The sequence below is a fragment of the Microtus pennsylvanicus genome, chromosome 18 (genome assembly GCF_037038515.1).
Source record: "Microtus pennsylvanicus isolate mMicPen1 chromosome 18, mMicPen1.hap1, whole genome shotgun sequence".
NCBI lineage: Eukaryota > Metazoa > Chordata > Mammalia > Rodentia > Cricetidae > Microtus > Microtus pennsylvanicus.
Window position 1 is genome coordinate 29,216,746 of NC_134596.1, and position 14,763 is coordinate 29,231,508.

Genomic DNA, 14,763 nt, shown 5'->3' on the forward strand with positions numbered 1-14,763 from the left:
GTCTCTCTGTATGTGCACACGCACACCTGCTGAGAGGGTATGTGCACACGCACACCTGCTGAGGGAGTATGTGCACACGCACACCTGCTGAGGGAGTATGTGCACAGCTGAGGCAAAAACCTAGCCTGTCCGGCTTTTGTGTGTTTATATAATACAGCTCACATCATCCAGGGGATAACCAGCATGTTCCCCAAATAAATTCGTTTTCAAAGCCATTCCTGCTAGGAAGCCTTGATTGTCGGCTTGATCCCCACTGTGGGCAGACTCACAAGAAGCTCCCTATGGTGGTGAGGCTGTAGCTGGGTATGTGTGTGTTGGGTGTGTGTTTGTGGGTGTGTGTTCAACAGGCTCCTCTTCGCCCCACACCGTTGCTCCACTCCAGCCTCTCTGGACTGGAGGCTGAGGATGTCCCGGGCAGGTCATGAAGCCGAAGACTCTTAGGCCCTGGTGGGTGAGATCATCTCACAAGGATGGTGAGAGCACCTGCACTGGCCCGGACCACGTGTGCAGTGATGTAACCAGGGGCTTTAGCGCACAGTGGAAACACAGGGCTCGATTTACAGCCAGCACAGCCTGGTGTGTCCCCGGGCCAAGCCAGCTGTAGCCTCGCCTCCCTTGCTCCCTGCTGCTGGGTGCTGTTCCCTGGCTTGCCCTCTGCTCTTCCTCACAGGCCATGGGGCAGTTCCTGTGTCAGGCAAAACGCCCCCCCCCCATCTTTTGTTTGCTGTTCGCTTATTCCTTGACTCGCTCATCTATGAAGTAACTACTACTCAGGCAGCGGCTCAGGTGGAGGAGGTACAGGAGCAAACAAAGGGTCCTTCCTGCCCACTTGGGTCTGGAGTCTAGCAGGATTGGTGGCCCAGGTGCTGGGCTCTCAGGGCACCATGATTAGGGGAAGGATGGGGTGGTGTGTTTCCGAGTCTTCTGAAATTCTGCTTAGTCTTTGGGTCTAGATCAAGTGTCACTTCAAATCCCCAGCCAAGGAGCTTGCTTCCTTCTCTGGACTCTTGGCTCTTCATACCCTGTTGATGTATTCATCCGTAAATATTTACTCGCCGTGGACGGCGTGCCAGGCACTATTCTAGGAACTGGGGACACAGCAGCAAAGAACACTGATAAGTCCTCGCTGTCGTGACGCGGACATTCCATGACGGGCAGGATGCACACCAACTAACAAACTCAGCTTGTCGCGGCAGTGTGCTCTAGGAAGAAATGATGATGAAGAGGAAGTGCTGAGGGGAGAGAGCTGCAGGCTTGCAGGGGTGCTGGGAGGGCCTCTCTGAGGAGATATCTGGGAGGCGGAGCTCCACAGGAGCTGAGGTGTGGCCTCCTGAGCTGTGTTAGAGTGAGCCGGCAGGGCTAGGTTGGGGCGCAGCTCGCAAAGGGGAGAGGAGAGGAGATGAGGGTAGTAGTAGGGCGTAGACTGTGTGGGCCTGTGTGAGATGGGAGCCCATGGGGCCTTGAGAGTGTGGGCATGAGTAGACCATCAGGGAAGTTTCACTCCACTTGTGTTTCCATGGGCTGAAGAGAGGCCAGAACGGAAGCAGTTCAGCGAGGTCAGCGAGGAAGGTCTCCCTGGAATCCAAGTTAGAGACAAAGGTGATGGGGACCAGGTTGTGATAGGAAGTGGTCAGATTCTGGATCTGTTCCAAGGGGAGAGCCTTAGGACTATCTGGCAGAGTGGGTGTGAGGGAAAGGAAGGGAAAAGAACGGCCCCCTGCTTTGGCCCGAGCCACACTGGGCAGATGGATTGTCCACTTACTGAGCTGCGTGTGAATTTTCTTAAGATAAGAATGAGGACTCTGATGTGGTCACACCTGTCAGCTGCTCGGCCTTTGCGTGCAGACACAAATACAAAGTCAGTGATACAGGTCAGCTGTTGAGGGGAATAGGCCAGGCTGGAGATGGCCACTTTAGGGGTCTTTGCTGCTCTTTGACCAGCTTGAACCAGTGTGGGAAGCGATCAGTGATTTAGCAATGTGCGCATCCCAGGTGTCCTTGATGGATAGCTCTGGTGTAGCAAAGGCAACAGGAGCAGGGGAGAAAGAGCTCGATAAAAGATTTCTACAGGCTTCTGTGTGGTGGCACACACCTTCATCCCAGCACTCAGAGGCAGAGGTTTAGGCAGGCAGATCTCTATGAGTTCAAGGCCAGCCTGGTCTACATGGTTCAAGGACAGCTTGGGCTACAGAGAAAGTCTCAAAAACAAAACAAATCCCCAAAAGCCAACAACAAAATAAAAATAAATAAGTGAATAAATAAAAGGTCTCCCTTCTTTTTCTTTTGAGACAGTTGCCTCTCATTTTGTAGCCAAGGCTAGCCTGAACCTGTAGGCATGAACCACCATGCCAGGTTTAGAAGCAGGATTTGGACATATGTTGGCGTCCCTGTGACTCCCGTTAGTGTAGTTCCCTGTCTCTCACTGTAATCGAGCATCAGCCCCTCCTTAGGCTGTGCTTCACAACAGAGCTGTCTCACAGAGCCTCAGAATTGCGTGTCCAGGTGCTAGGGAACAGCCCAGTCAGGAAAGCACTTGCCCTCCAAGCATGAAGACCCAGTGTGATCCCAGGCGCCGGCTGGCCGGCATGAAAGCCTGGATGTAGATGCATACACCTAGAACTCCAGCCGAAGGGAGGCAGAGACAGCAGGACCTCAGTGGAGCTCCAGACCCAAGAGAGAATCAACCTCAAAAGAAAACCATCTGTGTAGGCTTGGGTGTTGGTGTGTATGTGGAAAACGACATGTAGAAGACACAGTGTAGACCTCTGGCCTCCACATGCATGTACGCACACAAGCAAGCACACAAATGTGTACATGCATATACTACAGACACAATTAAAAATAAAAGTGACATTTCTAGACAATGATTGAATTTAGATTAGTTGCCTTGATGTACATTAATGGGCCAATCAGCTGTGTCCAGGGAAGCAAGGGGCATGAGACTATGTAGTTATGAGCTCTGCCACACGGGCAGTCTGGGAGTCCCAAAGGAAGGGACTGGTAGTTTCTCTGTATAAGAGCTCTGGCTGTCCTGGAACTCTCCTTATAGACCAGGCTGGCCTCGACTTCACAGAGATCCATCTGTCTCTGCCTCCCGAGTGCTGGAAATAAAGGCGTGTGCCACCACCACCTGGCAACTGGTAGGTTCTTTAGTTACCCTCATTACAGTGACTGTGTGTGTGTGACTGTGTGTTTGTGTGTATGACTGTGTGTGTGTGTATTGGTGGGTAGGTGGATCAAGAGTGAGTGTGTGTGTGTATTGGTGGGTAGGTGGATCAAGAGTGAGTGTGTGTGTATTGGTGGGTAGGTGGATCAAGAATGAGTGTGTGTGTGTGTATTGGTGGGTAGGTGGATCAAGAGTGAGTATGTGTGTGTGTGTGTGTGTATTGGTGGGTATGTGGATCAAGAGTGAGTGTGTGTGTGTATGACTGTGTGTGTGTGTATTGGTGGGTAGGTGGATCAAGAGTGAGTGTGTGTATTGGTGGGTAGGTGGATCAAGAGTATGTATGTGTGAGTGTGTGTGTGAATTGGTGGATAGGTGGATCAGGAGTGAGTGGATGGATGGGTGAGTATTTTAATTGTATTGTCAAAGGATGCAGCTTAGGAACTTGGAATGAAAAGAGGGGTCACAGCAGTGATGGGGTTTGTAGAGGCGGCCTAAGAGAGAGTCCTTGCTGTACCCGAGGATATTGAATGGGCCATCATAGAAAGGAAGTTTGTTGTTCCCAGTTATCAGTTGCTGGAAACCCCTCGCTCCTTCCTACTAGAAACCTAAGAAGTCGCTTCCCCTGGTTTTCTTTGTTCCCCTTGGAGGGAAAAAGTGAGCTGAACAGTAGGGGCGGGCGGGGCTTCCAGAGGGTCCAGGACATGGGTACTGTCCAGCCTCTTCAGGCAGTGTGGGAAGCCCTCACGGCTCTGACTCCTCCCACTATTTTGGATCTTGCATTAATATTATTCAATCACTTGCTTCCTTGTTCAGGATACCCAGAGCCAGAGGTGACCTGGTACAAGGATGACATAGAACTGGACCGCTACTGCGGCTTGCCAAAATACGAGATCACTCACCAAGGCAACCGTCACACGCTGCAGCTGTACAGGTGAGGGAGAGGGGCCTGCACCGGATCCTGCCACAGGTCATGGAGTCAGCCGGGTGGAATGCCAAGCGCTCTCTGCAGTTAGAGGGCAGGGTTCTGCGGCTGAGTTGATCTTCCTGGAACTGTACTGTCTGCCAGGGTCTGGGATCTCCCAAGGCCAGGGTAGGAGTGCGTCTCACAGCCCCAAGTCTGTGCAACCAGAGGAGGTCCTGACCCGCAGAAACCTTTTCCATGAGGTCAGCAGCCAGAAAAAGCAACGGTGTCACCATCCCTGCTCCCAGGGCTGTGTTGGTCACCTGCTTCTGAAGGGAGCTCTTCTGGGCCCCAAGTCTAATTCCCTCCTGGGACAGCGTGACCTTGGTCAGCTGTCAGTTGCTACCCTCTGTGGCCTCAGTTTCCTCCACTGTAACTGAGGAAATTCCTGACGCCACAGGTAGGGCAGGATTCTCTTTGGGAGGGAGCATGTGGCCCATGCCAGAGGCTCTGGTTGTGGGGAGGAGGGCTCTCGCCTCCCAGGGGGAGAGATGGCGCCTCATGCTCCTGCCTCTAGGTGCCGGGAAGAAGACGCTGCCATCTACCAGGCCTCTGCCCGGAACACCAAGGGCATCGTGTCCTGCTCAGGGGTCCTAGAGGTGGGCACTATGACGGAGTACAAGATTCACCAGCGCTGGTTTGCCAAGTTAAAGCGCAAGGCTGCAGCCAAGATGCGGGAGATTGAGCAGAGCTGGAAGCATGGGAAGGAGGGCTCAGGGGAGGCCGACACTCTTCGCAAGATCAGTCCTGACCGCTTCCAAAGAAAGCGCCGACTGAGTGGAGCGGAAGTGGCGGTCCTCTCAACCCCTGCCAGGGAAACGGAAGAAGGGTCCTCGGCAACTTGGCAGGAAGGAGAGACTGAGTCTGCTCAGCACCCAGGTTTGGGTTTGATCAACAGCTTTGCTCCTGGAGAGGTACCCACCAATGGGGAGCCTGCCCCAGAGAACGGCGAAGATGGCGAGCATGGCTTGCTGACGTACATCTGTGAGGTCATGGAGCTGGGGCCCCAGAACGCCCCTCCGAAGGAGTCTGGGGCTAAGAAGAAAAGGAAAGACGAGGAGTGTAAGCCGGGAGTACAGAAGCCAGAGTTAGAAAAGGCAGATGGAAGCCAGTGCGCTTCAGAAAATGGCATCCCCAGTACAGACAAACCCAATTCCAGTAGAAGAGAGAAACCCGCCGATACACAGCCAGCTCAGACCCAGCCCAGAGGCAGGGGAGCACGTGGGCCTGGGCCTTCCGGAACAGAAAGCATCAGGAAGTCAGCCTCTGCTGTGGGCATTCAAGACAAGATCCAGAATGTCGCTGCACCAGCCCTGGCCTCTGTCCCAGCCCCTGCACCAGTCCCTGCACCAGCCCCTGCACCAGCCCCTGCACCAGCCCCGGCCCCGGCCTCTGTCCCAACCCCTAGCCCAAACCTCAGCTCAGAGCAGGTGTATTTCTCCCTGAAGGACATGTACATGGAGAGCACCCAGGGAGGCAGGCCCCAAGAAGAGGAGATGCCTCCACCTGCAAGAACCAGGTTACCCAGAGAAGGTCCCTCAGGGAAAGAGCCTGTCAGGGCTCGAGGTGAGAAGGTACCTGTGGCCTCTGGCCAGCCCACATCTTCCATGGTTCCCCCGCCTATCAAGCCTTTGAATAGGAAGAGATTTGCTCCTCCTAAACCCAAGATGGAGCCCACTACCACTTCTTCCTCAAGTCAGGCTCCAGAATCTGGGGCCCAGAGCTTAGGGAAGGCTCCACCTCCAGCCTTGGCCCAGGTCCCCACACCTCCTGCCCGACGGAGACATGGCACCCGAGATAGCCCCTTGCAAGGACGGACAAGCTTCAAGACTCCAGGAGAGGTAAGTGTGGAGGCTGCTCTGGGAAACTGACCTCATGGAAACTCTCGCTGGAAGGGCTGGGCAGCCCGTGTGTGGTGGGCTATTTATAGAAGGGGGTGGGGAAGGACTGGAGGGGCAGCCAAGGAGCAAGGGGGCACAGGCATGGCCCTTGCTCTACCATCCTCCAGACAGGAGCACACAGGCAGCATAGCCTGACTGTGTCTCTTGGTGTGAGAGAGTAGGCAGCTCCTGGTTGAGGGAAGAGGAGGAAGATACTGCTCTCTAGGGGTGGGGGTGGGGAGGAAGAGGGGTCAGTGGAGAGGTTTTTGTAGCCACGCTGAAGCTCCAGTGCTTCATGGGGGAGATGGGAGTGTTTCGTAGCATGCAATAGTCCCCGTGATGCTTTAAAAAAGGCTTAGGCAGGAAGACTGTTAGCCAAGGCTAACCTTGGATGGGTAGCAAGACCTTGTTTCAAAACCACCCACCCCCCCAACACACACTCCCAAAACTGAATGTCTAAGAAGTACTGGTTCGTTCTGGTCTTTCTTAAGTTTTGGGATATGGTCTACCTATATACCTGGCTGGCAACCCTCAGCAAGGTGTGATCTCAGGTGAGGAATAGTGGAAAATAATAATTCATAGCCACGGCAACTGGGTGCTTAGGAGGCAAGGGGCACACAAAATAAGTGTGATGGCATAGCATATACCAGGGTGGGAGATGGGAAGCTGGGAGCAGGAGTCAGCCATTTCTAGAGAGCCTGCTGACCATAGAGCTCTAGCTTTTGGGACTACTAGACATGATTTAAATCTTTGAATTGTACTATTTTTTTAGGGTGAATGTGTGCATGTGCACAGAGGTCAGGGGACAACATGCAGGAGTTGGTTCTCTCCATTACTGTGTGGGTTCCACACAGCAAACTCAGGTCTTCAGGCCTGGCAGCAAGTGTTTCTCCCACGGAGGCCACCTTGGCAGCCCCAGACTGATTTGTGAAACTCAAATTCTACTTTCTGTGTTGACCGTGTTTTCTGTCCCACCAGGTCCCACAGTTGTTCAGTCCCAAAGAACCACACAGAGGTCTACATTAATTAATAAACTGATTGGCCTATTAGCTCAGGCTTCTTATTAACTAATTATAACTTATATTAGCCCATAATTCTTGTCTGTGTTAGACACGTGGCTTGGTACCTTTTTTGGTGAGGCAATCACATCTGGCTTCCTCTGTGTCTGGGTGATGACTGCAGACTGACTCTTTCCTTCTCCCAGAATTCTCTTGTTCTCATTACCCCGCCTCTACTTCCTGCCTGGCTACTGGCCAATCAGCATTTTATTAAACAAGTACAAGACACAAATCTTTAGGGGTAAAACCATTGTCCCACAGCATTTCTGAGTTGAAGAAGGTTAAAAGGTGAGGTGAGAATGCGTGAAGGGGTTGGGATGTGACTCAGCTGACAGAGTCCTTGCCTAGCCTAGCACGCAGGAAGGCCTGGGTTGTGTCCTTAGCACCACATAAACTGGGCGTGACTGTTAATGTCTACAGTCCTGGCATTCTGGAGGTAGAGGCGGGGATTAGAAGTTCAAGGCCACCTTGGACTTTGTAGGGAATTCTAGGCCGGCTTGTGAGGCGTTAGACACTATCTCAAAAAAGAGAGGTAAAAAGTCCAAATACCCCAAGAAAGGCCTTGAAAATGGGCGGATACTGGAAACACAGCCTCAGACGCCTGAATGGAAATTAACAGCGTGAACACAAAAGGTGCCACTGGGGCTTTTCTCTGCTGTGAGATCAGGGCCGAGACAAAAGACCAAGAGTTTCTAGCAGGAAAACACCGAGTTAGACAACAGGCAGGTCTGAAACCAGTTTTCTCATGAGTTCTGCCTCCCTCTCCAGCCTGGAGTCTGCTCAGTGGGGCCTGATGTTGAGAGGAATTAGTAATGAGACCGTATCTCCCTGTGTTAACTCTGTCCAGGTTCCAGGATGTGCCCTGGCCCTCCACACTGACCCTCAGCCTACTGCTGGGACCCGTGGGTCACACTGCTGGGGAGTGAGCTCACAGCTGAGTGCCTGCGTCAAGTGTGCAAGCAAGCCTTTGATTCGCTGTCATCTGCCCCTTGGTGGGCAGCTGAGGACACGGTCATTAGCGTGTACAGTTTTAGGAAATCCTCTAGGTCAGACTTGAGGTTAAGTCTCCTTGTGACCATGGTGACATGGTGGCAGAAGCCAGTTGTCTAGAATGTTGAGGGAGGAGGATGTTCTCTGTGTTCACAGGGCTGTGGTTCTAAGACCATGAGATGTAGCCCTGATGAAGATTTTAGTTTGTTTTCCCTCTGAATTCTCTTCTTTGTTTGAGGCAAGGCTCACAGGCGAAATTATGTGGCAGAGTACTGGGGACAGTGTACTGGGGACATAGTGAAGAGGGAGCAGCGTGGGAAAGTGACCACTGAGACTCGTGAATAATTGACTTTATAAACCCTACACATAGCCGGGTAGTGGCACATGCCTTTATTCTCAACTCTTTTTTTTTTTTTCTAATGAGACTATTCATATAAACAAGTTTAATGTAAATAACATGGAATACAAAAAAGATTAGAACCATTGTTAAAAAGTGTCTAATTCTACCTTTAGAAATCATTAAAATAAATAAAACAGGACAATGATCAGAATAATACCATTATAATCATATAAATAGAAAAGCTACTTTTTTTTTTTAAGGATGGAACAAAGACGGTACCACACTTTTTTTTTTTTTTTTTGGCAGCTCAAAAGCTTCAGATGCCCATGATATGGAAACCAGGGTGGATATTCTCAACTCTTGAGAGGCAGAGGCAGGTGGATCTCTGTGAGTTCGAGGCCAACCTGCTCTACAGAACTAGTCCCAGGACAGCCAGAGATACACAGAGAAACCCTGTCTCAAAAAACCAAATAAAATAAATGCTACACCTTTCTAAACATTCCAGAGTTTGAGAACAAATGTAGCTGGGGCCATCATTCAAGTATCAAGCTGGCCACTGGGTGGCACACACAGAGGACAGATCCAAATACCACAGGACAGGACTTGAAAATGGGCCAACATGAAAATCACAACCTCAGAGGCTTGAGTGGAACACAATCAAGGAGATTACCTCCTAAGTAAACATTTTGGGGCCAGGGGGATGGCTCAGCAGTTAAGGATGCTGACTGTTCTTCCAGGGGACCCAAGGTTAGTTTCCAACACCCAGCTCTCTACTGTCTCAACTCCAGCTCCAGAGGATCCAGGGTCATATCTATCCCATCTCCATCTTCCAGAAACTGCCCCCTCTTGTAGCCATTGTGTGTGAACACTCTCTTGTCATGGTTAGCTGCTTCTAAGTCAGAGATGAGTCCAAGACCCAGCTCTTTTTTTTTTTTTTGGAGACAAAGTCTCATTATGTAGCCCTGGGTTTCCTGGAACTCATTTTGTAGACTAGGCTAGCCTGCTCGAACTCACAGAAATCTGCCTACCCTTGCCTCTGTCTCCAGAGTGCTGTGAGGAAAGGTTCTCACCAGCACACCTGACAACCTAACTTTGTAACAAAGCACTTGCTGGTCTTGAAGAGGACCAGCTTTTGTTTCCTATCTCCACTCTGAATGGCTTTCAACTGCTTATAAACCCCCTGCACGAATCCCGTGCTCTCTTCTGGGCTCCTCGGGTGCCTGAACTCATGTGCACAGACACATACACACACGAGTTAGTGTGGCAATAAGCCCAAGAGCAAAGGGCTGGCGAGAGGTTCGGGAAGTGGAGGCATTTGACGCTGAGCCTGACCACCTGATTAGATATGCACATGGTGGAGGGGACAGCGGAGTCTTGCAGGTTGTCCTGTATGTGACCTCCATGTCCTTTGACCTCTACATCCCTGACCTACTCACGCGCCATGGTATATGTACACATACAGACATTAAGTGTAATAAAAATATAACATGAAACAACAACATCAAAAAACAAAAAAAAAAACCCACAAGTTCAACAAACCACAAATAAGGGAGAGATGGCCCAGTGGTTAAGAGTCCTGGTTGCCCTTCCAGAGGACCTGAGTTCAATTCCCAGCACCCACAGTGTAGCTTACAACCTGTAATTCCAGCTCCAGGGGACAGGACCCTCTTCTGGCCTTCAAGGGCACTATGCATAAGCCACAAATATGATAAATGCATATTTAAAAAATAAACTGTTGAAAAGTAAAGAAAATGAAACAATTTTTAAAATAGATAGAGGAAAATAATGCATTTCTTATAGGGGAACATTTGTTTGAGCGACCACAGATTTCTCATCCCAGAAAAGGAGGCTGAAAGAAAGTGGAATTTAACTGATAAAAGAAAAAACTTCAAAATCAAATTATATATTTAGTAAAAATATTTTTGAGTGTTAAAGGCCAGCGTGTTTGTTCTAGAAGAATTGCTCAATAAATTCTTCAGAGGAGACCGATACAGTGCAGTTTTCAGTATCAAGGATGAGCTGTGGATCTGGGGATGGAGCTCAGTTGGTCAAGGCTGCACTAACCTTGGGTTCGTCCCCAGCACTTGGTAAGCTGTGGTAATGTGCGCCTCCCCTGCGACACCCTGGAGGAGGAGCCAGTAGGACCAGGAGTTCGGGGTTCCTCTGCTGTAATTGAGTTCCAGGCCATTGTGGGCTGCAGAGTGAGACCTTGTTTCAAACACAAAATAAACCAGAAGAGGAAAGATTAATGTATTATTTAGCAGCGGTTGGATTTGTTCTTTTTCATTTAACTGACTTAATAATCATTTCAAAAAGTTAAAAAAAAGGTTAAAAAATTCTTTTTATTTATTTATTTTTTTCTGAGACAGGATTTCTCTGTGTAGCTTTGGAGCCTGTCCTGGAACTCACTTTGTAGACCAGGCTGGCCTTGAGCTCACAGAGATCCGCCTGCCTCTGCCTTCCGAGTGCTGGGATTAAAGGTGTGTGCCACCACTGCCTGACTCAGTTTACCTATAATTCTACACAAGCCAATTATTACATAGGAGAAGGACTGGCCAGGATGGTGGCTTGTGCCTGTAATCCCAGCACTTATGAGGTTGAAGCAGGAGGATCAGTAGTTCGAGGCTCGCCTCAATTACAGAATGAGTTTGAGGCTAGACTGTGCTGCCAATGACCGTTTGAAACTCCTGCTCTCTACCTTTCAGAAGACAGAAAGACAGACAAAGGCGGGGGGGGGGGGGGGGCACACAAATGGAAGTTCTGAAAGCCCCGGGGCAAAGACAAAATCCTCCTAATGGCAGAGGTGAAGGCAGGGTCAGCTATGAGCAGAATCTTTCAAGATGGGCAGGATTTATTCAGGGAGAGGCCAGAAGGACAGAGAGGCTTGGGTTCTAGATATTCCTTAATCTAGTTTCTGAGATCAGGACGTGAGGCTTTGGGATTCTACATATGTGCCTGCCTGATCTTTAGCATGCCCGAGGAACCCAGTGGCAAGATTCCCTTCAGAGCAGTTCTGAATGAGGCCAGAGAAAGCTGGGGTGCCATATTGCAGAGAGCCCAACACAGGTGTAGTTAAGACTCTGCTTTTGGCCATGTGTTCCCAGGTTCTGGAGTCCCAAGCAACCATGACTCCCGCCACGTCTGCCAGCAGCAGTCCCGATACCATCTCTGTTGACCATGGCACCCCTGGAACTCAAGGCGTCGTGGAGCCCATGGATACAGACACTCAGGAGGCTGGGAGGACGCGTGCTGATGGGAGAGCTGGAGGCAGGAAGAAAACACAGACAGATGGAAAGCCGCAGGTGGATGGAAGGACCCCGGGAGATGGAACACGAGCCTCCCGGAGGACACAGTCTGATGGGAAGGCACAGGTGGATATTGCGACACAAGAAAGTGAGAGGCTGCAGTCAGACAGGAGTTCACAGAAGGATTCAGTGACACAGAGAAGGGAGGATATGCAGGTAGGACAGACACAGGCAGACGAGAAGTCGCAGCAAGATCCGAGAGACACAAGGATATGTGAAAAAAAGGAGACACAGTTGGTGGACAGCATCCCTACAGCTTTCAAAACCCAGCCAGAGCAACCATCTGTGGTCAACCTCAGCTCAACACCCCGAGCCTTTAATCCCTCACCATCAGAATGCCCTAGAACCGATCAGGTTATGGAATGTGTTGAGACGAGCCCGGAAGCATCTCGGGTCCAAGAAAAATCTGGTTTCGTGCTTAGGTCTGAAGAGCCCCCAGTGACAGCCTTCAGAAGTGATGAGGACACTGGACTAGATCCCGTGTCAGGGAACCATGTGTGCCCAGCACAGCTGCCTCCTGAGGGGAACTCAGCGCAGTTGGGAGGAGAAACACATCAAAAGTCAGAGTGGTTAGGTCCGGTCAAGGCCAAGCAAGAGGGCAGTCTGTTTCAGTGTCCCAAGGAGGAGCAGCCGGGGGAAACGCTGTCTGTGGATCTCCCTGGTGGGCATCCAGCTGGCTTGAGTCAGGAGGTGCCCGCCACACCCTCTTTTTCTGGAACTGGCCTGACCAATAGACCGCGGGAGGGGCTACCCAGCACCACAGCTTCTCAGCATGTGCGCGCGGGCGACTTCCGCCCCTCCAGGGACCAGGACCTGCTGAGTTCTGCTTCCACTCTACAAATGGGGCCAGGGTCCCCCACCCAGAGTCACCCACCAGAAGTCACGGCTCCCAGTAGTGAGGGAGCCTGTGCCAAGGAGCCGAATGCGGAGGGGAGCTCCTCAGGTCCCCGGAGCTGTGACCCTGGGCTTATAGATTCCCTGAAGAACTACTTGCTTCTGCTGCTGAAGCTTTCCAGCCCGGAGACAAGCGAAGCCAGGGCAGACTCCCAGGAAGAGGCTGCTGCTGGAGGCCCAGCTTCCTCCTCTACTCTGGTCCCCACCATGGAAGTGGCTGGCCTGAGTCCCAGGACATCCAGGCGCATCCTGGACCGCGTAGAGAACAATCACTTGGTGCAGAGTGCGCAGACCCTGTTGCTGAGTCCCTGCACCTCCCGCCGCCTCACCGGCCTCCTGGACCGTGAGGTACAGGCTGGCCAGCAGGCCCTGGCTGCTGCCCAGTGCTCCCGGGGCCCGTGCCCCAGCCCCCTTACCATTCCTGCCATTGTGGTGGGCGAGGAAGGCTCTGGTACTGGTGAGGAAGGGGATTCGAGGGAGGAGACCTCCCAGGAAAGTGACAAGAACGGACTGCTAAGAGAGGTGGGTGGGCAAACGGTGGAGGGTAGAACCCAGGAGCCCTGCCAGGAAGAAGCGACCCCAGGGGAGGCTTTGACAGGTCTCCCTGCAGCGACACCCGAGGAACTGGCTCTAGGGGCCCGGAGGAAGCGGTTCCTCCCTAAGGTCAGAGCAACATCAGATGGAGATGCGAACAAGGCGGAAGAAAGGGAGAGCCCCACAGTTTCCCCTCGGGGACCCAGGAAGGGCCTGACACCTGGGTCCCTAGGGACTCCAGGGCGGGAGAGACGGTCCCCTACCCAGGCCCGAAAGAGCAGCATGCTAGAGGTGCCCGGGACAGATGAGCCTGCAACTGGAGACCTGGGCTCCATACCCAAAGCCGGTGCCTTGGACTCAGAGCCTGCCCCAGATGAAGGCAAGCAGGAAGCTCTAGCCAAGCCAAAGAACGCCAAAGACCTGCTAAAAGGTGAGTGCTGGAGACGGAGCAGCCAGGAAGCTGCAGCCTAGCTGAGCATAGTATTCCCGTGCCTGCACCACACCATGGCGGAGGGTAGAGAGGTATGGGGGGGAGGTAGGGGGGACAACAACACGGGGCGCCTCTCTGTTTGGGATCAACAGGGTCCCTTGGGAGCAGCACTTCATGAGCTATCAGAAAGGCCTGGAGCTTGTCATGCTCTCTTTCCTCAGAAGCGAGGTGACATTGGCAGCAGCTTTGGCGCAGTCAGGGTAAAGTCACAGGAGAAATCAAGTACTAGGTGAGGTGCTGTGGTGAGCGGCTTTGATCCCAGCACTCGAGACTAAGGCAGAAGAACTGAGAAAGTTCAAGGTCAGACCCTGTCCGAAAACCAAACCCAAACAACAAAACAAAGCAAGCAAGCAAAAAGGCGCCATTGCCCCTTACTAGACTTGTTCCACGGTTACCCTAGGGTCAAGATAAGACTCAAAGGCAGGGCTGTGGAGACAGGAACCTTTATTGACTGCTGGTCACTGTTGGTATGCTTAGCTATGAGTCCCTCCTGGGCCTGGGCTTGGGGTGATTTTTATTTTCCTGGTTAAGATGTGTGTGCCAAGGGCGGGGTCAGGGTAGGAGCCTGAGATATGGGTGGGAGGCAGCCAGGGCTACAAAATGCTGGGTTTATGTTCACCGTTTCTCTCAACCCAGGGATGCAAGGGCATGGCCAGAGAGGGCACCGGGTGCTGGGGATGTAACGGAATCCTGTTCGCAGCCCCACAGGTGATTCGGAAAATTCGGGTGGAGCAGTTTCCAGATTCTTCTGGCAGTCTGAAGCTCTGGTGCCAGTTTTTCAATATCGTTAGCGACTCAGTCCTGACATGGGCGAAGGATCAGCACCCAGTGGGCGAGGTGAGCAGGAGGTAAGCCGCCTGGGTACCACAGTCACGGTGGACACTGGCCTGATGCTTTCGGTCCATCCCCTCGTCTCATCCTCATGGTCGCCCCAGGGAGATCAGGAAATTGAAGCTCAGAGACCTTATCATGGGTCCTAAATCACACAGCAAGTGCCATCTGTGTGACCAAGGACCTGTCTGTGACCACGGACCCTTTTACCACCTCCCCAGGGCTCCCAGAGCCTGGGATCCCAGCAGCCTGTGAGAGTTGGGTCGAAGGCCCTGTGTCATGGCGCTGACCCTCACGAGAAAGGTCTCCATTCT

The 14,763-nt window shown here is 52.0% G+C and overlaps 1 protein-coding gene across 2 annotated transcripts in view; it reads left to right on the forward strand.

The window, feature by feature from the left end:
* Window positions 1-14,763, forward strand: part of Alpk3 (alpha kinase 3) — a 42,351-nt gene that overhangs the window by 16,074 nt on the left and 11,514 nt on the right. For both annotated transcript variants that reach the window (XM_075952520.1, XM_075952521.1), the window contains 4 exons: window positions 3,980-4,097; window positions 4,645-5,968; window positions 11,500-13,558; window positions 14,319-14,466. In XM_075952520.1, coding sequence (XP_075808635.1) covers window positions 3,980-4,097; window positions 4,645-5,968; window positions 11,500-13,558; window positions 14,319-14,466 — 3,649 coding nt within the window. The remainder of the gene's footprint in view (window positions 1-3,979; window positions 4,098-4,644; window positions 5,969-11,499; window positions 13,559-14,318; window positions 14,467-14,763) is intronic.